Below are 26,282 nucleotides of genomic sequence, written 5' to 3' on the forward strand. Positions count from 1 at the left end.
CATCATGGAACACTACATTTTGAGACATAGGGGAGTTTTGAGGTTTTACTTTTTACAAGTCTTGAGATTCACATTGCAAAGACAAGCAAGAGCTGCCAAGATAGGGTGGGGCACATTTGCCTGCCTTCCATTCAGACATTACATACGTTTCTTTGACTTGGTTACACTTTGCTTTTAATTAGTTTCAGTCCAAATCTCCCTTTGTTCTTTAAATAGTAATTTGTACCAGCGGCAGAGCTTTTGATATTGTTTGGGATATATGACACTGATAAGGTGAGGCATAAAGACATTGGAGAATTGTCAAAATCTGGCAATATTTTTTCTGTTTTACATTTTCATTACATTTATGAAATGATTGTTCTTTTTATTTTATCATGACTGTTTATTTTTGCTTTCCATTCCTGTATTAAACCATCTGCTTTTGTTTCAGGGGCCTGTTGGAAGACCTGGTATTTCGGTAAGCACCCTTTTATCTTTCATATTGTTTTTTGAAGGAAATGTTGCTCTTTATTACTTAAGACTTATACTTATCTTGTTTGTATTCGTTGTTCCACTTGAACACTTAACAGATCAAAACAAAGTAGAGGTAAAAGTGCAATAAATTGTCTCATTTATGACCTCTAGTTGTGTGACCTTGGTTGTGTATTTATAAGCATCATGTGCCATTGCAGAAATAGGTTGAACTTTTAAGTCAATCCTAATTTTGTAGAAAAAGTACAGTGACATGGCATTTATCAATAAAGTATGGTATACAGCAATGTAAATAACAATTTCACAAAAATCCAACATTTATTACCACAGTGTGTAAATACTCTTATGAAATTCCATAGATAATGCACATACAGTTTTAAAATAGCCAGATGGTCTTTTTAGTATAATATCAATGTAAGTAAAATATGACTAAAAACAGAAGTAAATATATTATATTAAAACATCTGCATGCGTTTCTTATAAAGATGCACATGTTGGAAGCCAATACAGATTATGGTGTATTTTAAACATACACTATTAAGTATCTTCAACATGCCTGTTGGCTGGAAAATTGTGTAGATAAAATGTCTTGTGCCTATCATTTTCTTCCCCATATGCTTCCTACCTAACAATTTGCCTTAGGCAGTTTGTAAAATATGTATTTCTTGTTGGCTAGTTTCATTTATCAAATCTAAAAATTTCTTCACTCCAGTTTTCTCTTTACTTCTTTTGTTTAACATACATCTTTTATATTGTAATTCTGATTTACTCATGAGACAAAGTTGATTTTTTTTTTTAATTATGCCTTTGGTAAAGTGCTTAAATGAAAATTCCCCATCTGCTTTTAACACTATATATTGGTTTGGTGAGGGTCCCTCATACAGCAATTTCTAAGCAGCGTAATGATTTTGGTACACTTCTGTTTTGCCTTGTACTGATCCCATCAATGGACATGGGGAACATTCTACCACAATCCAACTTAATTCAATCAGATATGCAGTCCCCCTATGAAGACCACACATGCTGCTTATATGCTATCTGGGGCCATGACCTTTAACTCTGCCCTGCACCAGTAACAAAAAAATAATTGAGCAAGGAGATAATGACTGTGGAATGGGTAGCATTGAGGAATTGACTTGCTTTTTACGTCCCAGAGAGATGTATGCAGAAGGGTATGTTCAGAAAGCAGAAGCCATCCACAAACAACAGAAATATCTGTTGTACCCATTCTTAATTTTATTATTACCCAACGTTTTTGGAGTTTTAAGATCTCCATTCATTAAACAGAGCTTTTGGGTCCAATAGTGTTTTACACAGACAAGGAAAGTATGGATTTGCAGGGTATAGCTTACAAGTTAGTGTGCGGTTAGGTTAGAGTTTAGGTGGTTGCATTAGATTAAAGTGGAGATCCACTCACACTGTAAAAAAAAATAAAAGTCAGCAGCTACAAAAACTGTAGCTGCTGACTTTTAAAAAACAGCCATTCACCTGTCCCACGGAACCGCGGTGTCCTCCCCACAGCCCGTTTCACCAGCCGTCTGGTGTTCCAGGCACCGGCATCTTCAGTGTTGGCACCCAGCTGTGACAGCTTGCGGCTTCACAGCTGGGTGCCCACTGTGCATGCGCGAGTAGCGCTGTGCTTCCTGAATGGCCCCGTAGTCTTCTAGGACCTGTCACGTGTCCTTGAAGACTACGGGGAGGGAGGGTAGGAGGATAACTTCCGCTTCCGATCACCGAGGCAATCGCTGCAGAAGTGGGAATGGGTACCTGTGAATTTCGGGTACCCGCTCCCCCCACGCTCAGCAAAGGTGCCAATCCTTAATGGGGATCGGGGGACCAGTCTTTAAAGCGGAACTTACCCTTTTGGGTGAAGCTGTGCTTTAAGTTTTACAATAAGGTTTAATTTTAAGTGTTAATTTTTAAGGTTAGGGAATAAGGTTATAGTAAGGGTAAACTTGAAGGTTATGAAAGTTTCAAGGTTAGCTTAGGGAGCTTGAAATGTATGTAAAATCTAAATTTTTTTATAGAGTGGAAAAGGGTTAGTCCCATTTTTATTATTGATGTCTGTGTCCTTACTAGGAGATTTACCTCTCTCCTTGTCCAGGTGACCATTGTCACTGAGACAGGAAGTGATTAAAAATCCCAAATTTTAGACTTATCACCAAAAAATTGAGTGAGGGAAAATCATCCAATGAGGACACACTTGTTACTGTGACAGCTGTCTAAGATGAGAATACTGTTCATGTGGGGAGAGTTCCTGGAGCTGCAACAAGAAATAGGAAGAAAATGGAAATCTCCCCAACATGACAGGGGCAGAAATAATAACCTAAAATTAAGTTTAACCCTTCCTACTCTATCTATAACAAAAAAGGTTATGGCTTTAGATACTCTATAAGTGTTAAGGGTGAATTAGGCTACATACTAGATATTAGATGAGAGGAGGGTTAAGTTTTAGAGTCAGATTAAGAGTTAGTTTAAGTTATGGGTTGAAGACACAAGAAAATACTTAAAGTGATAATAAAGGTTAAAATTTTTTGGAAAAAAATAACAAACATGTTATACTTATCTGCTCTGTGTAATGGTTTTGCACAGAGCAGCCCTAATCCTCCTCTTCTCGGGTCCTCCGCCAGCGCGCCTCACTGGCTGTGATTGACAGCAGCGGGAGCCAATGGCTTCCGCTGCTGTCTCTCAGCCAAGAAGGAGGCAGAGACCTGGGAGATCAGATGCTCTTATGCAAATAAACATTCAATATTTAGAACCACTGCGACATAAAGCTTGAAGTTGAGATTTTGTGCTGAAAAACCAAACAATTGAACAGAAGATAGTTTTTGTGTGTTTATTTTATATTAGTAGATGTATACACACAACCACATATATTCACCCATGAATGACAAAATAATACAGAATTAAATTACGTCTGCAGAGAAAATATGAGACTTCATGATTCATTCAGCATTCCATGATAAAATTAATTTATCCTTTTCCTTGTGTATGAATTAGCCCAAAAATAACCTCCAACTTTCATTTATCAGTGAGAGTGGACAGATACAGTGTTTTTACCAATTTTACAGACTTGTAACTTCCCCCGTTAAACATGTTTTTATGAGAAAAGGAAGCAGTTTACTGTTCCGCATATCAAATGCCTGTATAACTTGGAACTACAGCTTGGAGCATGACATGAACAAAAAAAAAGCCCCAGCGGGACAACAACCTTGTTAACATAAATGCATCAGAGACACTAACGTGTTTGTTTAAACTGTTCATGTCATGCTTGTATTGCTACATTAAAGAATGGAGAACAACAAAACAGGAAAACATTAAGTGGCACGAAATGGTTGCAAAGATATATGCAAAGCTAGCCAGATGTTCTTGTCCAGGAGTGGTGGAAAGTATCTCATCAGAGGGAACATGTTGGTATCCTGGACTGCCATTATTTTATGTTTTGTTTTTGTTTCAGAATTTGTCATTCACTCGTTGCATGTCTGTGTTTTTACAAGTGTGTAATGCTTTGATGGGCAGCCAATTGCAAATGTAGTAACAATTAATACAATGTTATCAAAGCAGCACACGAGTTCTGCTTGAACATCATAATGGAACACTCTAGATAAATTAGGCTCTGACATGAGACACTCGTTCTCTTCCTCCACTTTGAAATAATGGATGCTACAGGAAAATGTATTACATTAGCACACGAACATCTGAAAGGTAAAATAGCAAAATAAATAATTGTAAATAGCCACTGCCAAAACAATGGGAAATGAAGAACATTAAAATGTACCAGAGGTCTCACTGATTCAATACAATTAGGGAAAAAAATCTTAAATGTGGCTATGGACATTCAAGTATTTACATATTCTTAACAAGCAGTAAACTGTCACTGAGTTCCGTAACTGTAGGTACTCTTGAACAATTCATCCTTAAACTTCACAGCAGATTAATGAAGTCATTCAAATTGTCTCTTTCAGCAGGTCAGCCTCCCTGCTTACTTTTATGGAGCACATGCTGCAGAGTCATTGTTTGAGATGGGGTGTAGGGGTAGCTGCTGAGAAAAATGGGCTTTGGTTCTGCCATAACCTTGGAGGATCTGTTGCTCCACGGTGCCTGCAGATAAAGAGGTCAGTTAAGGCTTGTTTTAAAAGTAAGTTACCACTTATTAAGAATATGTAACTACCTAAATGTCCATAGCCTAGCCACATATTCACTTTAAAATTTGTGGCGCTGATCATTTCATTAATCTGCTAATGTAATCCATGAGTAGAAGCTCCAGTCTCCTAAACAACATTGTAATAAAAGCACCCCCTTAATTCTTATTACTCGTAGCATATAATTAGTATATTGATATAACACTCTTAATACTTTTTACGTAGCAATCTTTGATTTCTTACATGCTTCCAACAGGTAGGTAGCGGCCATCGAAAATGTGGGCATCTGAAGGCCGCTCCTATGAATTTCTGGGATTCCGTGCAGCTGGCTACCCAGCATGCACCTCCCGATCTCGCGCCTGTGCAGTAATGACAACAGGTTGAGTTGGCAGAAGTTCCTGCCCTCTTGTTATGGCAACCTGTCAATCCACAGAGAACCTGGAAGGAAGCTAACAGACTATTTCTGGGCTGGAAATAAAGCAATATTCAGAAGCTTACACTTCCCTGAGACTCCTGGGATCAATGACACAGTTATCCCAGGCAGTCTAATTAATCAAGTAGCTAGGAGGCCTGCACAGAAAGTCCCAGGAAAAAAAATTTAGAGAAAGATACTTTCACATAAAATGAAACATTTCTGTTAGCGAATTGTATAAGCACTATGGGTGGGCATTACAATAAGCAAAACTTATACAAATTAGTGAAACGCCGCATCAATATGTTTTTATTGTATGCCACTTTCTTAAACAAATCCCGTCCAGCACTCCAAGTATACATACTGATATCACTTAAGATTCTCAGTCAACCCTCTGCACACAGTTTTACACTTTACATATATCTAGCAAACTTTTGCATAAAACAGAAACTCTTGGTGTGAATATATTTCAATACCTGCTCAAGCTGCCATACTTAGTTCTCCCTCACTGGCCAGTCTCTACTCTACTTTTCAAAATGCCAAATACGTACTTGCTCATAGAAAACATTAGTAAACATATAAGGGTTAATTTACTAAAGGCTGTTCACTTTACAAGTATATTTTTCTTTGAAAGGGAATTTTCCCTTCCCTTTTTCCAAAAATACCCAATCACATGCAGGGAAAATTCTCATAAAGAAGTAAACAGCCTATTTTCTTTTAGTAAATCAACCTCATAGTGCAAATATGGAGTAAACTGACACAGCTGGAGCATACCAATACATATGCCCTTTCTATCCCATCTTGACACTGTGAGGTAGATTTACTAAAACTGGTGCACTCAGAATCTGATGCAGTTGTGCATGGTAACCAATCAGCTTCTAACTTCAGCTTGTTCAATTAGGCTTTGGCAATAAAACCTGGAAGCTGACTGGTTTCTTTGCAGAGCTGCACCAGAATTTGCACCGTGCAGTTTTAGTAAATAACTCCCTATGAGATCTATTTGACATTCAGCAACTGGCCATTGATGAGTCAGTTTTTTTTTTTTTTTCTTTTAATCAGCGGGTTGAACAAAAAAAAAAACTGACCTGATTCTTCCATCTACACATTTAGTGTGGATGGCAAAATCCTCCCTGCTATGTCTTTGAGTTCTGATAGCAGGGAGACTTCCCCAGCATCAGAATACACAGATCACCTATGCAGTCTACACCCTGCATCAGGTGATCTGATCAAGCGGCTTTTTTTTGAACAGGAAAATTGATCGTTGGAATGAATTATGTTCAGCAACAGTGGCCATACGTGCACAGTTTAGTAGGAACTGGCCAGAGAAGGACTACTTTGACACCACTGGCCAGCTTAAACATGTATTGAAATGTGTGCGAACCAAGAGTCCCTGTTTTAATGAAAATGAATGCTAGCGTTTGTAAGGGTTCACAGCAGTGTCTGTATCTTAAAGTATTACTAAAGGCAAAAGTTTTGGTTTCAGTTTTGGATAGAGTGGAAAGGAATTAAAACACCTGTTAACTTTATATTGCTGTCTCTGTCCCTGTTTTGGAGATATACCTTCTTTATTTGTCTGGCTTACTGTGAAGGAAAACCCCACACAATGGGGAAGTTTTACTAAAATTGGTGCATTTGGAATCTGGTGCAGCTGTGCATGGTAGCCAATCAGCTGCTAACTTCAGCTTGTTCAATTAAGCTTTGACAATAAAACCTGGAAGTTAATTAATTTCTATGCAGAGCTGCACTCTCTAATTTTAGTAAATAACCCCCTTTGCTTTGTCACCAGAACAGGAACAGAACGGAAATCTTCAAATTGTAACACTGATTTCCTAATTTTGAAGGGATTTCCTCTCACTTCCTGTGTTGGCTAATCGGAAGGAAGTGAAGGGCAATATTCCTAATAAAAAAAAAGAAAAAACGACAGGTTGTAACCCTCCTTTACTCTACCCAAACTAGACAAAAAAATATGTTGCCTTTAGTTCTACTTTAAGTAACATGTGGGCACACTCAAATTCACCTCATACTATATGCTGCATATATGTAAGTTATTTTGATTAAAACACAGACATTGTTTAAATTCGAATACAGTACATGCAGGTATATCCCATAGCAAAAGATCAATAAGAATCCATTTATAAATAGACCTTGACTATGGAAAATCTATTTATACTGTAAATGGGACTCCAACATTTCTAAAGAGAACCTTGTCTTTGAAAGTCAGTTTACAAATACAACCCTGATAGATGTGTCTTGACAGCTGTAGAGGTGGAATGTAAGCAATGATAAGGTGAGTATAGAGGGTTCTTGGGATGTGGGTGGGCACCTTACCCATACATGGAGAAGATAATGGGACTGAATAAATAAACGTGAGAGATGCTGCTTTCAAGGGCAGAATCATGATACAGTTAAATATAATGTGTAATTGGCTTTGGTCAATTTTATTATATTTTTCTGTGTTAACACATTTACAAACAGTTTATGTATTTTTGTTAGTTATATGCAATTTTTATCTTACAAGAAAAATGTAATACATCATGCTTCCAAGATGCTTTCAAGAATGTTGGGCATTTTCGGAAGCATCTTGTGCGTAGCTGAGTCACTTTGATTTAATGTAGAGGCATATAGTTTTATATTTTAGTTTTGGATAAAGTATTGGAAAGTTAGAACCCCTGTCATGTTTTTAGTGCTGTCTGTGTCCCTTTTAAGGAAATTGAATTTCTCTTTTTGTCCATGTATACTGTGTGTAATATACAATATAAGGATGTGTTACTATGCCGTTGTTTCAAACGTTGGCTGCAATGGTACATCATGCATTATAAATAGATTAATGAGGTCACTTTGGATGGGGGGGGGGGGATGCATGGGCAGACAAGGACATGACAGGGGTTCTAACTTTCCACTACTTTATCCAAAACTAAAATTTAAAAAATATATGCTTCTACATTAAGTCAAAGTGACAGCTACGCACAGGATGCTTCTGAAAATGCCCAACATTCTTGAAAGCATCTTGGAAGCATGATGTATTACATTTTTCTTGTAAGATAAAAATTGCATATAAGTAACAAAAATACATAAACTGATTGTAAATGTGTTAACACTGAAAAAAATAATAAAATTGACCAAAGCCAATCACACGTTCTATTTATTTGTATCATGATGCTGCCCTTGAAAGCAGCACATCTCTAGTTTATTTATTCAGTACCATTATCTTCTCTAAGGTGCCCACCTACATCCCAAGAACTCTTTGTTAAAAAAGTAGATGTGAATCTTTATTTAAAATAAGTTACTTTTAAAACTTTTTTTTTTTTACCCAACTGCTGTTAGTGGAACAGGAAGTAAGGAGACGCAGAGAACAATTTAAACTTGAACTCCACCCAAAAGGGGGAGTTCCACCTTAAAGGACTGGTCCCACACTCCGTGTCAGGAATTGTCACCTTTGGGGAGTTGGGGAGGGCAGATGGGTACCTTATTTTGACAGGTACCCACTCCCACTTCTGCTCTGACCGCCTAGGCGATCAGAAGCATAAGTTGTCCTCCACCCTTCCCTCCCCATACTCTTCAGGGACATGTGACAGGTGGGCAGAGGGTACCCAGCTGTGAAGACACAAGCTGTCACAGTCGGGTGCCCACACTGAAGATGCTGACACCGGGGAGAGAGGACGGCTGGTAAACCCGTCTGGTGTGAACAAACCGCTGGATCTTTGGACCGGTGAGTGGCTATTTTTTTAGAGGTCAGCTTCTACAGTTTTTGTAGCTGATGACTTTTATTTTTTTAAGTGAAAATAGAGCTCTGCTTTAATGAAAACAGACTGAAGTTCTAAAGCTGGCCATATACTGGCAGATTTTTGTACAGAAATTCTCACCAATACATTAAATAATGCCATCAGCGACTTGATGGATGTTGTTCAAAGTACTTCAAAATTGTGTTTATTTTTAACATTTTGATATGAATGGAATTTTATGATTGAAAATGACAATACACTGTTAGAAATTTGTTCACTGAAGAAAAACTTTCCGTTCATTTCCATTTACATTTTCTCATCCTATGTTTGAACGCAAACATTAACTTAACCTCCTAACCATGAGAAAATCGAAGTTTCTGAAAGTGACAATTTTCTCACTTATGTGTATGGTCAGATTTACCCTTCTCTTATACAGTCAAAAGTAGGGGCAGACTGACAACTCATGGGGCCACCGGGCAATAGGGGATCATGGGGCCCCTGTGTCCTTGCCCAAACTCAAAAAAACCTATGAAAAAGGTACCAGGGGCTTCTCATGGGGCCCCCTACTGACCCCAGGGGATCATGGGGCCCCTGTGTCCTTGCCCAAACTCAAAAAAGCCTATGAAAAAGGTACCAGGGGCTTCTCATGGGGCCCCCTACTGACCCCGGGCCCTCGGGCAGTGCCCGAGTTTCCAAATGGTCAGTCCACCCCTGGTCAAAAGAAAACATAACTTCGGTTTGAGTTTCACTTTTTATTATTAAACGATTGCGCTACATCTGGTATCTCAGACGTTGGAAGTATTTTTATGTTTTCCGAAACATTTATTTATACAACCCCGTAAATATTTCCATTCTTTTCCTGCCCAAACACTTATCCTGTTTTCTCTGATCTGTTTCTGTCTTTCCATTTCTCTGTGTATGTCTGGACCCCTGTCTGTGTTAAAATGCAAAGTGTGCTCTAATTCGGTAATGTCTGAGCGCTGGTATAAGTAATAAACTTGAATTTCTCCAAAAACCTGTCTTCAGCGTTCCAACCTTTTTAACCAATGCTTTTCTCTTCCTTAATGAGATTGTAGCATGAATGTCAGCCTCAATAAATGAAATGACATTTATACAGATATGCGGTAGGAGTAAAGTAAGGAACACTGAGGGTGTACTGAACACATCCCAGGGAAATATGCCATCAATAAGCCTCTGATATGTCAGCTGTGGGTAACATCTCACTAGGATAAGTTCTCAGAGGTCATTTAATACAGTTTTTGCTTTATAAATCATGCTGTGCAAGTCAATCCAAACCTTGACTGCTCAGTCTTTGATGGATGCTGGTGGGCTTATTCATTTCTAAGATCAGGAGAGGAATTATGTTCCTGTAAATAAAGCTGGCAAATCACAGGAAATTCTCTTATGACAGAAGATGTGCAATTGTCTTTTTTGCAGTGATTGCTAAGCACTCATAGTGGGTATGAATTCTGCTATGGACTTTAGTCATTCATTTTTCAAACAACCGTTCTCCAAATAGTTTGTAATCTTGAACATTATAGATTTCAGCCTACTGGTAGATTTTGGTGATGATCACCCCAGGTTTTTATATAATAGAAAACTCATTATCGCTTGCTCATTAAAACCAACACTTTCAGACTATGATTCTGTAACATTGCTGGAAAAAACTACAATTATGTAGCGTACAGGCCAGCTTAAATCTCTGGTTGCTATTGCCCCACATTGTACAGAGCCCGTAACTGATCCTTGTACAGGGCAACCATAGAAAACACGCTAAAAAGACATCCCTGAAGGCACATTTATTTAAAAGAATAAACGTCTGTTAGCTGTTAGAAGTGATTTGTACACTGTTGAGTAGCTACATAGACAATTAAGAAGAATTAAGACCATGTGGTGTGTGATATAGAGACAGACAAACATGCCATATACAAACATACACATATTCTATTCATATTCATATAAATTAGATGCATAGATGCATAACATACCTACTATTGTGCAACTTTTTAAATTCACAATAGTTCGTATTAGGGCATTTCAGGACTAAAAACATACATGTTCTTTATAAAAAGAAAAATATTAAGGGATTGAGTTATCACTTTGTTTCCCACTGTTGATGCACATTCTTACGAAAAGCTTTGGGAGCAAAGCTCTGGATTTATGCTGGAAAGACTGAGAAATGGGACAACATGATCTGTAGCATCAACAATTAACAACAGGCATTGAAAACATGGCCAAGTCCACAAATTCATTTTTTGACTTTAGCAACATTCATGATAGTTAAAGAACAAGTTCACCTTTAAAAAAACTTAATACATGCACATTTGTTTGCAGGTAAAAAAATGTGCATTTATTTTAATTTTTTTTATTGGGAGTCTGTAAAGCATTGCACCCACAATCGGCAGATCATGTGTGCTACGCAGGGCTCTTGCAGACTCTGTGTGGAAGATGTCTGATCATACCTCGTACAAGCAGTCAGTTACACACTGGCAGGAAGCCTCAGTGAACCACCATGGTGCTCAATAGCGCCATGGTAGTTCATTGAGAACTACAATCTGACAGCCGCAAAGGCTGTTGGTCGTTGTAGTTTCCCATTCACAGAATACTGACGCAGTCGGGTGGGCGTCTTTTTTGAATTGTGGCAGCAGGCACAGGGAGAGAATCCCCAGTCTGCTGTCACGGCAGGACTTGGGGGGTGCGTGGGCAGCTGCAGCAGTAACATGTTGCATGTTAAACCGTGAATACAGGTGTAACATGTTAGAAAAAGTGAGCTGATCCTTTATGCGAGGGTTAGACCTGGTTGAGATAACCTTTGTTGACTGTAATAAGCACCTCTGACCATTCCCTTTTCCTACGTTAGGGAAAACATTTTTGCGGAAAAAAATGTGATACTTATCTCACAAATAGTCAGTTTACAAAAAAACATTTCTTAATCAATTCATGCATTTTTTATGTATTTAATGCATAATTTGAATGTCATTTTATTGCACAACAGACCTCCAGCTGCAGAGGGAAGTGCAACATTTAGCAGCAGTAATAATATGCAGGGCTACTGTTTGTTGGTGAGCAGGTGTCCTCCAGTGTCCTCACAACCAGTCATTCATCCCCACCCAGGTCATTCAGATGTTAGCTGAGGATTCATGTGAATGAGGAGGGGCACTGTGGGGGAAGTATGTGGAAGGTCTTCCTATTGTTAGAAGGAGATTCCAGATTCTGATACACCCCCAGACCACAGACCCCACAACCACTGGGCCAGGGTTTTGGGAAAGAGGTCCTTGTCATCATTACCATGGGGACAAGATACTTTGCCAAGGTACCTCCCTATGTTAATGGCATGTGGCATAGTATGGTTCAGGAGGAGGGTGGAGCACATGCTTTTTCACCCATCTTATCTGGACTGCTAGGATGCATGCCAGGCTAAGGGTGTAGTATGGATTTTGAAGGAACCCCAGGTTTTTGGGGTATTTCCCTTTAAAATCCATACCAGGGGAGGTAAACGCCATTTTTCTTTACACTGCTCCTGCCCTTTGTTTACATTTAAATGTCGTCCAGGAATCCTTAACCACTCTACAACTGTGCTATAGTCAAAAGATGGCTACAGTTCTGGGAGGGCGTCATATGATGTCCTCCCAGAACTCGCCCCCCATGCACCCCCAACGGTGTGCACCCACGCTGTCAGTGATCACTGTGTCCTACGGACCACAGCTGATCACATCACTAGGTAAAAGGCCATTCACGTGATCAGCTGTGTCCAATGACACAACAGATCACAAAGTAAATACAGTTGCCCGTTATCAGCAGCACTTTCCTCACGCTGTCACAGCAAAAGGAAAGTACTGCCGATAACCGACAAATGTCACAGAGCAGATCTGCACTGATAATCAGGGCACTGATCATCAGTGCTGCCCATCAGTGCCCAGCAGTGCCATCCATCAGTGCCCAGCAGTGCCACCCACCGGTGCCCAGCAATGACACCCATCAGTGCTGTCCAGCAGTTCCGCCCAGCAGTTGCGCCTATTAGTGCCCATCAGTGCCGCCAGTCAGTGCCCATCAGTTCCACCTATTAGTGCCCATCAGTGCCGTCTGTCAGTGCAGTATCATCAATGTCCACCAGTGCTGCCACATCAGTGCCACCTCATCCGTGCAGCCTATCGGTGCCCATCAGTGCTGCCTATCAGGGCAGCCTCATCAACGCACATCAGTGAAGGAGAAAAATTACCTGTTTGAAAAAATTTATAATAGAAACAAAGAAAACCTTGTTTTTCACATTTTTTTACACTTTTTTGTTTACAGTACAAAAAATAAAAACCCCAGTTGCAATTAAATACCACAAAAGAAAGCTCTCATTTTGTGAAAAAAATTATAAAAATTTAATATGGGTACAATGTTGCACTTTGAATGACAATTGTCATTCAAAGTGCAACAGCACTGAAATCTGAAAATTGGCCTGGGCAGGAAGGGGTGAAAGTGCCCGGTAGGTAAGTGGTTAACAACCATGGGTCCCTTTGTCACATTTAGCAGGGATAGGAATACAATGCGCACTAGTATATCAATGTGACACTTCAGTATGAGCAGGCATGTGCATAATATAGACTAAACAAGTTCAATTTGAAATACAGTGATAAAATATAGGACAACAGTGGAATGAAAGTAAAATGCTAATTTATCCTTGGAGACATGACTATTAGATAACTGCCTATTCATACATGTATCCAGAATTACCATAATGGCCTAGTTTTATGTACTGTATGCTAAAATAATATTATGTGGTAAATGTCAGAAATGTTTCAGCAAATGGCAGAACAATTATGCAGAAAATCCACGTTTGCTTCATATTTCTGCATATTTCAGCCAGGTTAAATATGAATTGTGAAAGCTCATGTGATTTCTATTGATTATCAGGGTGAGAAAGGTGGCCTCGGAATGCCAGGACGAATGGTGAGTTTTAGACTTTGCATCATTTTGTGTCGCAGCTGTGAAATTGCAAATGTGCAAGGGAGAGCTGGCATTACATTCATTTTAAAGTTGTATAGGAATGGTTGGATGGAAAGCTTAAATTAATATGGATTCTGAATGATACAGTGGCCTGATGTATAGAAACTGGAGTAAAAGCCCAATTGAACCTTCAGTTTAGATCAGCTAATTATATTCCAGGTGCATCAAAACCAAAATTTCTCAAAGCACAAAGTTAATTTTCTTTAGAGAGCAGCCACTGAGTAAGTAAAAAAGCTAGTCTTCTGCCAAGTTACCATAGAGAAGGACCCTTGTGCTCTTTGTAGAAGCAGTGGTCTCTCTGTAGAGGTACACACTCACATCTAAATCATATCTACAACTCTCCAATCAGTGGGGAGCATGAGCTTTACTGACTGCTGAGCTATAGTCCTAACTCAGCAAGAGCATGTCTGACGTCGAGAGACCACTGCTTCCACACATGGAGGTCCTTCTCTACAGCATACTGACAGATAATGAATGGCTGCTTTCTCATGAAACCAAATTGGTAAACATTGAACACCTTTTGTTGTGGTACACCTGAAATGTATTTTGCTGTTTTAGTAGGAATGTTTAATTGGGTTTTGAGTAAGAGGTTTATAGTTGTCAACAAATAACAATCAATTCCTACCTCCTAAAGTTTAAGTTCAGCCAAAATCAAAAACAGAAAAATCAGCAAAAGGGACATAACTTACAGTCAGTACGATGCTGTAGCTGTAGTACGACTTCTGTGAATGGTTGAGTTGGGCAGAAAGGCCAGGCGTAGTTGGACTCTCTTGATGAGAGCTTGTGACAACCCTTTAGTTGTATTAACCCCCATCACACTGGAAGATTGCAGCAGCAGGCGTGGGGGAGTAGGATGGAGGAAGATTACTACTAACAGCAGAGGAATCAGTAAAAGGAACACATCCTATTGACTGTACGTTATGTCCCTTGTGCTGATTTTTCTGTTTTTGATCTTGGCTGCACTTAGGATTTAAAGCAATATAGAAAACAGAGCCATACATGTCCTTGCTCTGGACAACAACTCCACTTTTCTACGATTTCAAATTTTATATAGCAGCTGTTAGAATTAGAAAATGGAAATTGTGCTTTTGGAGGCATGGACATGAAATATCTGCCTTTATGTATACCTTTACATATGGGGAAACCTGACACAATAGTGTGAGGACACAAATCATATGCTACTATTTGGGCCAAGGAAGCCAATTCCCCCCTGCTCCTCTTGCCAGCCCTCCCCGGTAACACAATGCTTGCAGTTTTATATGTTAGCTTGTTTTGGTATCCTCTGTTCACTGTGGCTTTTGGAATTTGCCTTTGAATTATCCTGCTTGCATAACATATAATACACTCTTTTACCATAAAGTATCCTGAAAAAAACTGACATTTTTACATGACTCGGTAACTGGAAACGTAACGCTCATGTTTTATGTTAGGTGGTGGTTGGAAATTGCTGTTTTCTTTAGCGGCATGTAATATGTGTCTTTGTGCAGGATAACCCGCTGAACTGCATTAGGCTTAATTTACTGGTCCGAATCCCAACGTTGCACTGAGGAAATTGAGACCCGTACCAAAATCCCTTCTCTTCCTTGGGAATGAGAGAAAACATGTTGACTTTTCCTTAATACTGGTGTCATGAACTTTTGTAGTAAGCTGGAGATATAGACAAGCATTGGGGACCCCACTGCTAAAGAAAGCATATTTATTTCCTGCTAAACATGAGAAAACACGGGCGAATGTGAAAGAAAACCTACTTCCTCCAGCCAGACTTTTGATTTATCTCTAGAAAATCAGATCTAGGTTTGGATTTTCATGTCAGATAATTAAATCTGGCTTTTATTGCAACAAAATATTTGAGTGTTCTGTATCCCTGCTGTACTGGAATATTTTATTTCTGAGAAAGCTGTTATTTTAAGTTTGTCATTTTAATTAATATGAACTCTTCTTGGCCAAAACCTAAGTATAACATTATTTTAGTCATTATAGGAGCTGACATATTACTAACAGTAGCTTTTGAGTGAAGTGATTCTGCAGTTTTCGGCTTGTTACAGGTCATCTGACTAATAGAATTAACATTTTGCTTTAGTAACAGTAAAACAGTTGTTCTTGAAAGGCGACGAGAGGCAAAAATGTACCTTTTATGACATTTCTAATTCAAACATTGATATTTATGGATTCAAAGCTATTTTTTTTTCAACTAAATAATTTTTTAGCTTTAATACATTTTACACATTATATAAAATAATTACCATGCATTTTACAAAAAAAAACATGTTTTTATATCAAATGCAGAATATAAAGCAAACTTAGCATGTCATACTGGCCATTTCAGCAAACAGATCAGAGTGCGCAGACTAAGTGTAGCAAGTAATGTGACATTTATTAGAAAAAGACAAATAGCAACTCACATTTAATAAAATCAAAAGAGTTTATCATAGTTTTGAGATGGCTTTCACAAGTGGGAGAGATGCCGGAAAGACTGTTAATATGGATACCCTGGTAGTGGTCCTAATGTTTCCTGTAGTGATCAGAGAGACAGCAAGGGGGTGCCAGACTAAGTGCAGTTAGATAGAATAATTGAAACAGCACACAAAATCGGCAACCCACTCAAATTGTGTAGGAATGCACATAAATGGTATGCTAAGGTGCCAGTCCCAGGTACTTCTGCAGCTTGTTGCAGAATTCTAGTAATAATAAACAGCAAGAAAGGCTTTTCTAATTATTCAGCAGTTTATTCAGTCATAAAAGGTTAAAAACACAGGATTACAGCAAGGCAAAAGCTCATCAATTGTGTAGTTCCAGGGGAGCACACTGAGCTGACCAGCGATAGTGAGAGTGGTGGAACGCACAGGCAAGATGTCCGCCATACTTCCGGGAGTGACGTGGAACTCACATGCTTGATTTGATGTCCAGGGGGCAGTAACACATTTTGGAGCATGCGCAGACACTCCTTCTTCAGATCAAAGGCCCCCATCACAAGAGCTGCTACTTATAGGCGGGAAAACAGATAATGGAGTAATGGAAAAGGAAACCAATCAAACTGGAAGAATTAAATTGAATAGACTTCATGTGAAATTACTTAGGGTATAGGTGTATCCGGCAAAGCGATACCTGGGGATAGTTTTGCATTACAAGCAAGGGCCAGAATGACAATAACATTAAAAAGACACATATTATCATGCATACAATTGCTACATATACAAAATGCATATTAATATATATGTGACAATAGATTTATGGTATGCTAAAATTAAAGCACAACATAAGGAAAATTAGGTTGACAAATGAAAATAAGGTCAAGATAAAATAAAAATAAAGATAGATAGAAATAAAAGAAAAAATCAAAATCAAGGGCATTAATGAAAATGACCTCATTACTTCTAGCTATATCCACTTACTATTGTATATGTAGATAGAATTTGTTACTTATTGTGAATGAAAAAGGAAGAGAAAAAAACCTGTGGAAAATGTAAATATAATGATGATTATAAAAGAAGATGAATGATCAAGCTGTCATATACAAGGTTATAATATCGAATTAATTTCCAATATCTCATTTAGACCTCCTGGGACAAGTACATCCAGGGCATACAGCCAATATGTTTCTCTCTTACACAGCCGCTGAAATCACTCAGCAGTGGGGAGAGCTCAAGGCATGGTTTCAATAATGCATACTCTGAGCCCTACCGTGGACTTATAATACTGATCATGTTGTTCTAAGAAATGTCTAGGGACACTATGTACATCTGTACTGTCTTCCATGAGACGGCAGTGTTGTCCAAAGCGCTTGCGGAGAGTACATGTGGTCCTATCCACATAGTGTAAACCCGCATGGGCAGGCCAAGCAAAAGACAACGTATTTTGAGGAGCATGTACAGAATTCCTTGATCCTGTAAGTTTTCCCCTTGATGGTAAATTCTTTCTGGCCATGAAGGATAAACTTACAGGTCAAACACCGTAGTTTTCTGCACTGGTACATACCAATGATAGGAGAAAAGGTGAGTGAGGTATGTGGCTGGTTGTACGCCTAAGTTTACTAGGGGCCACTTTACCTTTTATATTAGGTGCTTTCCTATATGCGAATTAAGGTTTATCTGATAGTTGGAATTTTAGATGCAGATCCTGTAATAGTATGGGCCAGTGTTTACGTAAAACACTTTCCATCTGTTTATGGCAGCTATGAAATTGAGTAACAAAAGGGATATCATTTGAAGCATTTTTTTTGAGTGGGTACTCATGTGTATTGGAATCAGTCATAAATAAGGAAAAGGTTTGGTCAACTAGAGAGGATGGATACCCCTTCTCCAGAACTATTTGCTAGAGCCCTGGTTGCAGAATTCTTGGATCCCAGGAGATCGCTGCCCCTATGGGGGTGGAGTTGACATGAAAGAGAGGCGGAGGGCTTAAAATGCATATCCACACGCCCTTTGACATCACATCCAGTTTTGTCACTTCCTATCTCCATCTGCGCTTCAAAGAGCCCGCTGAACCTGCCAAATTTTAATCCATCTATGGCCAACTTTACTGTGCAAAACCTTTTTGTATTCGGAACTCTGTGAATGAATGGCACGACTTTTAGGAGGAGCCTGGCATGACTGCACTGTTTTTAAATTCTGTAAGCGTGTGCAGGCAGAGGATCCTTTGCCCACTGTCACATGGAGGGGGAGATCAGGTGGAGAGGAGGAACTGAAACATATTACATGTTCCACCCAAAATAAAGGTGGAATATACTGTATAACATGTTCCAAATGTTAGTTCATCTAACACTACCCTAACACAGGTTGGCAATGCTGCTGTCCAAGGGTGGCTACATTGCTATTTCATAGACACAGCGAAGGACCAAGTGTAGCCACTCTATTAGCATATTGAATTATCAGCTATATGTATGGATTAAAGAGATAAAATCATATATTATGAATTCACAAAAATATGTTCAATTAATTTGAATATAATTAGAAAGCAATAATTAAAATACAATTAACCATATGAATGTGAAAAAAGTGCAATTATTTGCAACCTTTATGACCTTTTGCCTATATGATGTATTTGACCAATTGTTCTACTATTTCATGCTTTGTTTATTGCCTGCCAGGTTCAATGTGTTTTTTTAGGGCAAATATGGTCAAATCTTTTGCAAATGGCTTGAGACTATATCAAATAAGCTCTATGTGCTGTTGTGCATGTGTGGTCTAATTTGTCCCAGATTTTATTTGACACTAGTGTCAACTATACATTTAAATACTGAGTTGAATAAATCTTGTTTATCTGATTGGACTAGGGTTTAAAAACAATTATTTCATTGGGCTTACATGTTCCAGAACTAGTACAATCAGATAACATATAATTAGCCATTTTTTTTGGGATACGTGTAACTGACGTTACTTTGATTTTTGCAGGATCTTAGCACAAATCATAATGCTTATTGTACAATTAGCAGGTAGTTTAGTTATTACGTAAGTGTACTTTTTTATTATTTGCAACATTTTCATTTTCAGAGCTATAACTATTAGCTAGGTATTTCGGCAGAAGAATTCCCACTTGGCAAAAAAACACCTACTGTTTTGATCTTGAATGTTCATTCCAAGCAGGTGATGCTGCCAAGACACATTTTCATGGCCCATTTGGCCTGTTTTGGCCCAACAGATGAACCACTTTCTGTTAATTTGAGGTTTAAAGTCATTGTAGCTCATCTCTACTGGTAAACCAGTTGTCATTGGCACAATAATAACTCAACAAATAATTGGGCTGAAAACCATGGGGTATGAGAGGCGCTCGTAATTATATTCACTTATCTGTTCTATTGAATTTTTCTCCTGTCTTGTCTGAAGGACACACTGTCCTATTGTGATAGACATACAGTTGTGACCAAAATTATTCAACCCCCAATGCTGTAAAGGGGTTTAGGGACTATAGTGTACATTTGGAATTGTATTCAGAATCAAATCCTACAAGGACGTTGTAACTACCCAAATGCAACTAAAATGACATCAATTGTTTATGTAATACAGTAGTAAATGGTTCTTATGTGGTTTCTTCATTGCCACAATTATTCAACCCCTTAAAGACTACCACTCTGAAGAACAGAGGTTCATACAGGTGCTTTCCATCAGGTATTGAAAACACCTGTGGATGTCACCGAGCAGCAATCAAGCATAATAAGCACCAATTAGGCAGCTTTAAAATGACTGTGATACTCAGCTCCTTCTAGACATTTACTGGTGTGGTTACAAACATGGTGAAGGCAAGAGAATGGTCCAGGAAGACAAGAGAAGAGGTGATTTCTCTTCACAGGAAGGGCAATGGCTATAAGAAGATTGCAAAGATGTTAAACATACCAAGAGACACCTTAGGAAGCATCATTCGCAAATTCAAGGCAAAGGGCACTGTTGAAACGCTACCTGGTCGTGGCAGAAAGAAGATGCTGACTTCGACTGCTGTGCGCTACCTGAAGCGTAGAGTGGAGAGAAGTCCCCGTGTGACTGCTGAGGAACTGAGAAAAGATTTGTCAGATGTGGGTACAGAAGTTTCAGCCCAGACAATAAGACGCACACTGCGTAATGAAGGCCTCCGTGCCAGAACTCCCAGGCGTACCCCCTTGCTGTCTCCAAAGAATAAGAAGAGTCGACTGCAGTATGCCAAAAGCCATGTGGACAAACCACAAAAGTTGTGGGATAGTGTTCTGTGGACTGATGAAACAAAATTAGAACTGTTTGGGCCCATGGATCAACGCTATGTTTGGAGGAGGAAGAACAAGGCCTATGATGAAAAGAACACCTTGCCTACTGTGAAGCATGGTGGAGGGTCAATCATGCTTTGGGGCTGTTTTGCTTCTGCAGGTACAGGGAAGCTTCAGCGTGTGCAAGGTACCATGAATTCTCTTCAGTACCAGGAGATATTGGATGGAAACGTGATGCAGTCCGTCACACACCTGAGGCTTGGGAGACGTTGGACCTTTCAACAGGACAATGATCCCAAGCATACCTCCAAGTCCACTAGAGCATGGTTGCAGAGGAAAGGCTGGAACATTTTGGAGTGGCCATCGCAGTCACCAGACTTAAATCCGATTGAGAACCTCTGGTGGGACTTAAAGAAAGCAGTTGCAGTGCGCAAGCCTAAGAATGTGACTGAACTGGAGGCCTTTGCCCATGAAGAATGGGCGAAGATACCCGTAGATCGCTGCAAGACACTTGTGTCAAGCTATGCTTCACGTTTAAAAGCTGTTATAACTGTAAAAGGATGCTGTACTAAGTACTAAGATTGAATGTCACTTGGGGGTTGAATAAAACTGATAATGCTGTGAGCACAGAAAAGACATTTGTGGTTATTTCATTATAACTGTTATGTTATATTTGTCTGACCTACAAGTGCCTCTTTAATGTAAATGTAAGCAAGATGACTGAATGATCAAAAGCAATGTCAAACTGGCCAAAACACTCAATTTCAGTGGGGGTTGAATAATTTTGGTCACAACTGTAAGTGACCTCACAAATATGACAAAATTGTAGTGATTTCCAGATCAGAATAGGGCCAGTGTAGGGCATCACTAAAGTAGTGCAGCCTTTTTAACCAAATGGTTACCCTTACCCGAGTGAGTATTGCTGCTAAGTACATTTTTATGAAGTGTTTAAGTGGTAATTTGACTCAGTTACCCAAAATAGAGATATAAAACATAGATATATCATTATGGCCTTTGGTGTGGCATTTGTGATGTTTCATAGTAGGTCACCACTCTTCTATATGCACTCAATGAGTAGTCAACTGAAGTGACCCATACAAATCCATTACATCCTGTCCCTATTCTTTTGACACCTGTGTTATTGCCTAACACACTTGTACTAGCATGATGCTGATGTTGGCTGTGTTTGGTGGCCTGTCAATTAGAGTTAATTAGCATTCATAGTTCAGCTAATCCTGTCACCTGCATTAAATCATCTTTAGTTGAAATAAACATTTCTTAAACAAAGAATGGGCCAATCTTTCTCATTTGTGTCTAAGTAATGAATACTAGGAATAAGTCACATGATATCATGCCAGAAGGCCAGTGACTAGGTCACATCTGTAACACACATTGTTATGTGTGTGTGTAAGGAACACGTGCAATTCCACTGAACGGTACTGGTTAAGGGCCAAGCTTAATGAGAGATTGCAATGCAATTACCATTTTTTAATACAATGGATTACAATGTGACCCGGCATGTCATTTTGCATTCAATAGAATTAGACTTTTTTTTTAAATGATACATACATAGATTAAAGTATGTGGAGGCAAACCTTTTGCTTTGTTTTTTAGTTTTGGATGGACTGGGGAAGGGTTAGATTCTGTGCCAAGTTTTTTTTTTTGCTGTTTGTCCCCACTAGGGAGATTCATCCTCTCTGTTTGTTCTAGACTGTTGTCACTAGAACAGAAAGTGAGGTGATATCCAAAGTTTTTTTAACAATGTCACCTAAGCAAGAGGTGGGAGTAAGTCTTCCAGTTGGGCTACCCGTTTGACTGGAGCACAGAAAGAAAAAAATAACTTGACATGATTGTTAACCCCTTTTTATCCAAAATTTTAAAAAATGGTTTGGCTACTTTTACACTTTAAATACCCATTTTATATCTGCCTAGAGTTTAGCTTTAAAATGTATCTGTGTCCAGACCATTACACATTCTTAACAAACCAGTAAAACAGCCACCGCACTGACCTCCCTAGCTGGTTCTAGTATGCAGAAATTCATTCTCAAATGTCCTCAAAGATCACAGCAAAGGTTCTAAAATCAGGTTACAGTAAGTATCTAACAGTTTAGCCCAATTCAAACCTGATCATTTTGTAGCTTGAAGCTCATAGCTCCAACATGCTCAATAAGGCAAACCCCAAGTTTTTCCATTGATCCTGTACACAATTGAGTGTTCAAGCATTTGTAGCTCAACACCTGAAACTGACCAAAAAGGTACATGCACATTTTTCAGGTGCTCCCACAATAAAAGTCTCCAGCGCCAAAAACATGCAATCCTTCCCCAGCACAGCACTTCACAACTAATAAATGCACAAAAACCAACAAATAAAGTCTCCAAATTACCTAAATGCGGTATGGCCTAGTGTGAACAGGGGCATAGAAACACCTGTTGTTTGTTTACTGAAGGCTGGTAGGATGCCAAGATTCTGGTGAAGAAAGTAATATGAAAAAAGTCTAACACATCGGAACTTCTGTTGTAAATTTGAAGAACAATTTCTACACAGTGCATACAACTACTGAGATAAATGAAGACTTGTTTTAAAGTGCTTCTACTGCTTCTTCAGAATATAAAAATACTTCAGTGTGCACAGGTTCACATTAAGACCAATATGTCTGACCACGGTATGACTTTTGCAGGCACCTCTGATTGATGGTTCTGGAAAGAAGCCTAGTGCCTGGACTCATTGTCTTAGCTGACTACTAATGTTTCCCTGAAATAGGGTTGAAACCAGTTGTGTTGTGCTTGGAAAATGTATACATATTCAGTGATCATCTCATACTTGTAGTCATCTTAAGCTCTATAAATACATAATTGTTTCAGTTTTAATTATCAAAATTATGAAAATATTAAGCAAACCCTGGCCAACTTATGTGCATCTACACTTCTATCACCACCCTGCATCAAGTGACCAATTACCAGGCCCAAACACAGTCATTCAAGAGAGGGGATTAAATCATTCAATCCTTACACAGAGTTTGAATTTCTGGCTCCAATGAAGAAAAGGCACAGGGGAGCATGGCTTAGTTGAATATAAGTACGTCAGGGGCTGGTCTATAAAGAGACTCTGTCATTTACCATAAGCAAAGTCTTGTTAACCCTCAGTTTTTTAAATGTTGCATGTTTTAAATAAAGTACTAATATTTCCTCTATCCCTTTTAATCTTACGTTTTCTCTTTTTTCCCTTCCGTTCCCTTTTTAATTTTCCTGATCTTGCCCTGTTATATGTGCCTGCGGATGATGTAAATGATCCAGGGATTAAAGGGTCAGCTTGGAGAGAAGGTGAGTCAGCTCCTCCTTTCCCCCAAAATACCCTCTAACCACAAGTTTAGCCATCTGGAAACTGTTTACTTGAAACAAAAACAACAAAATGACTCCTCTTTCGTCCCTGCTTCCCCACTCCCATTTCTTTGATAAAAGAGCCTGCTTTACTTAATAACTGCCATCCAAAACATGTTGTTATTTAGGATTAATTGCAGCATAAAACGTTTGGTGCCATCAGACAGTCTTGGTCCTAGCAGCCACATGGCCTGGCTATTGCCTGCTGAAATTATTTGCTCATAAACACCCACACAAGTGATGAAAACTTTATACTATCCAGAAATCCTCACCACAAGTTCAGTTTGTATAGCCAGTCTTGTAAACCATGAACAGTGCACACTGCAGCACAGATTGATTGGTTGTAAAGGCAGACAGCTCAACACTTTAAAAAATAAGCCAACTCCATCTGTGATGTTCAGACGGAGGGCACAGCTTGTCTGTTTGTATTGCACCTCCTCGTACATTTCCTGACATTACTACTAATAAGCATATGCCTTGAAATATATGATCCAAATGGCATTTAAGTGGAACCGTAGGCAAAATAAAAAAAAAAACATACATATATGATGCAGTCAGTCACTAGTATTGACATAGCAGTTTTTCTTTTTCTGAATCCCACCCATAACATTATTGCTAGTGGTGCACCGAAATCAAAATTCTGGAACAAAACTGAAATGGACAGTTTAAAAAAAGATATATTTTTTAAAATATATAATTGTATTATATTCAACTTTTTAATTAATATCATAAATTTAAATGAATATGAATTTAAAAAATACAATCTAGTAGCATAAAATAAATTTTATTGAAAGTAACACACACAAATAAAATTAAAATATATATCTAAAATATTTTGGCCATTATTGGCACTTTTTTTTTGGTTGATATATCGGCTCATCACTATTTTTGCCTGTAGATTCTTTATTTTTCTACTTCTTTTATCAGACCAAACTGTCCTGTTTCAGTTACAGGAGTTGGAAGAAACCATTTCACACTGACAGGGGTACTTAAAGCAGTCAGCTTTTATTCATAGGGCTGAAACTTTTTTTAATCAAAAAGAAAACCTGTTAAGGGAACTGCTTAAAATGGTTGTAATTTTAGGCCCCCCAACGTAAAATCAACTTAAAACTACATTCCCAGCTAAGCCTACCCTGTCCCATGGGGTGACAACGCTGTGTGCTTTCACTGCAAAAGGAATAGCAATGTCACCCTCTTATAAGAAATAAAACAATAACAGATCTACTTGGAGAATCAATGGGGGAACTAAGAAAAAAAAAATTATGTGTTAATGCAAGTGGAAGTCTGCATATTATATAATTTTTATTTTGCCCGTAGTTCAACTTTAACTTTGAAAGGTAAACCAAAAGAGCTATAAGACTCCTTTTATATTGTATTTGCAACAATCTCAGCTTTTGGACTGGTTATAAAGCAAGCAGATCTCTCACTGATGATGAGGCAACATAAGACATTTGCCTGTGGAAATCTCATTCGACAAACCACCAATTTTATTATAGTCATTCTCTTTGTCTCATCATTTTACTGTATGACTGTGATGAATGGATCATTTCACTTTCAAAGGAAATGCTGAATCAGAGAATTCCAGTGTGTTGCTAAAGACTGCTGACACTATAAATACCCCTGCTCTGTCCAGTTATTAAAAGTCATGATAAAATCTATTGCATCTTTTGATGAAATTGCCCCATATATGGGCTTTTTATGGCTTGGTTGTAGTTGGCAAGGCCCTGTATATACTATATAAACTGAAATATCCTTCAAATTACGACGCTGATGATCATATTCTTTCTGTGAAAAGATTATTTTCAAAATATGAAAATAAAGCAAAATAATGGATCCCAAGGCTTGATTTCCTGGGTTCTCCGTAATGTTCAAGTAATCATTATAATGTCCAAAAATGGTTGATCTGATTTGATCTATAGCAGTATAGCAGCTTGAATTCAGATGTATACATTTGTAAACCCTTAACAATGTTAATACTGATGTACTGTATATTAGCTACTTATTTATCATCTAGTCTTGTACTAGTTGCTGTTGTGGTTGAAAATGTAGCTGATCATTTTATAAGATTTTTTCATATATGCAATATACGAGCGGTTAAAGGTTTTATCACATTGAATCAATTATGCAATTAATAGAACACAACAGATAACCCCAGAACACACAAGTTAAGTGGAAACAAACCCTCCAAGGTTATGGAAAAGCAACGCCTGTAATACTGAATATATTGGTGACACAACCTGCTGCTAGACTGTTTTTCACTGAAGTATGCACAGTCTGCATCCATAAGAAAGGCTATGACAGGCAACATCAATTACCTGCTTGGTGTCACAGGCAATGTTTGGCTTCGATTGCAAAAAAGGCTTCTGATGAAGGAAGTACTCCAAACAAACTGTGCTGACAGTTATGGCAGTAGGTCTGCCACTGGATAGATATTGTGATCTACAAGACCCCCTTGTATATGATACACACCCCTGTGCAAGGATCAAATTTCT

General features: G+C 38.6%; 1 protein-coding gene across 1 annotated transcript in view; it reads left to right on the forward strand.

The window, feature by feature from the left end:
• Positions 1-436: 436 nt before the first annotated feature.
• The window catches only part of COL13A1 (collagen type XIII alpha 1 chain), a 235,357-nt gene continuing 209,511 nt past the window's right edge, over positions 437-26,282 (forward strand). The window contains exons 1-3 of the mRNA XM_089677089.1: positions 437-457; positions 13,650-13,685; positions 23,707-23,733. Of these exons, the coding sequence (XP_089533215.1) occupies positions 13,671-13,685; positions 23,707-23,733 (42 nt within the window). The 5' untranslated portion in view covers positions 437-457; positions 13,650-13,670. The remainder of the gene's footprint in view (positions 458-13,649; positions 13,686-23,706; positions 23,734-26,282) is intronic.

The sequence above is a fragment of the Staurois parvus genome, unplaced genomic scaffold (assembly GCF_062004578.1).
Source record: "Staurois parvus isolate SC_StPar_1 unplaced genomic scaffold, SC_StPar_1.0 ptg000177l, whole genome shotgun sequence".
Taxonomy (NCBI): domain Eukaryota; kingdom Metazoa; phylum Chordata; class Amphibia; order Anura; family Ranidae; genus Staurois; species Staurois parvus.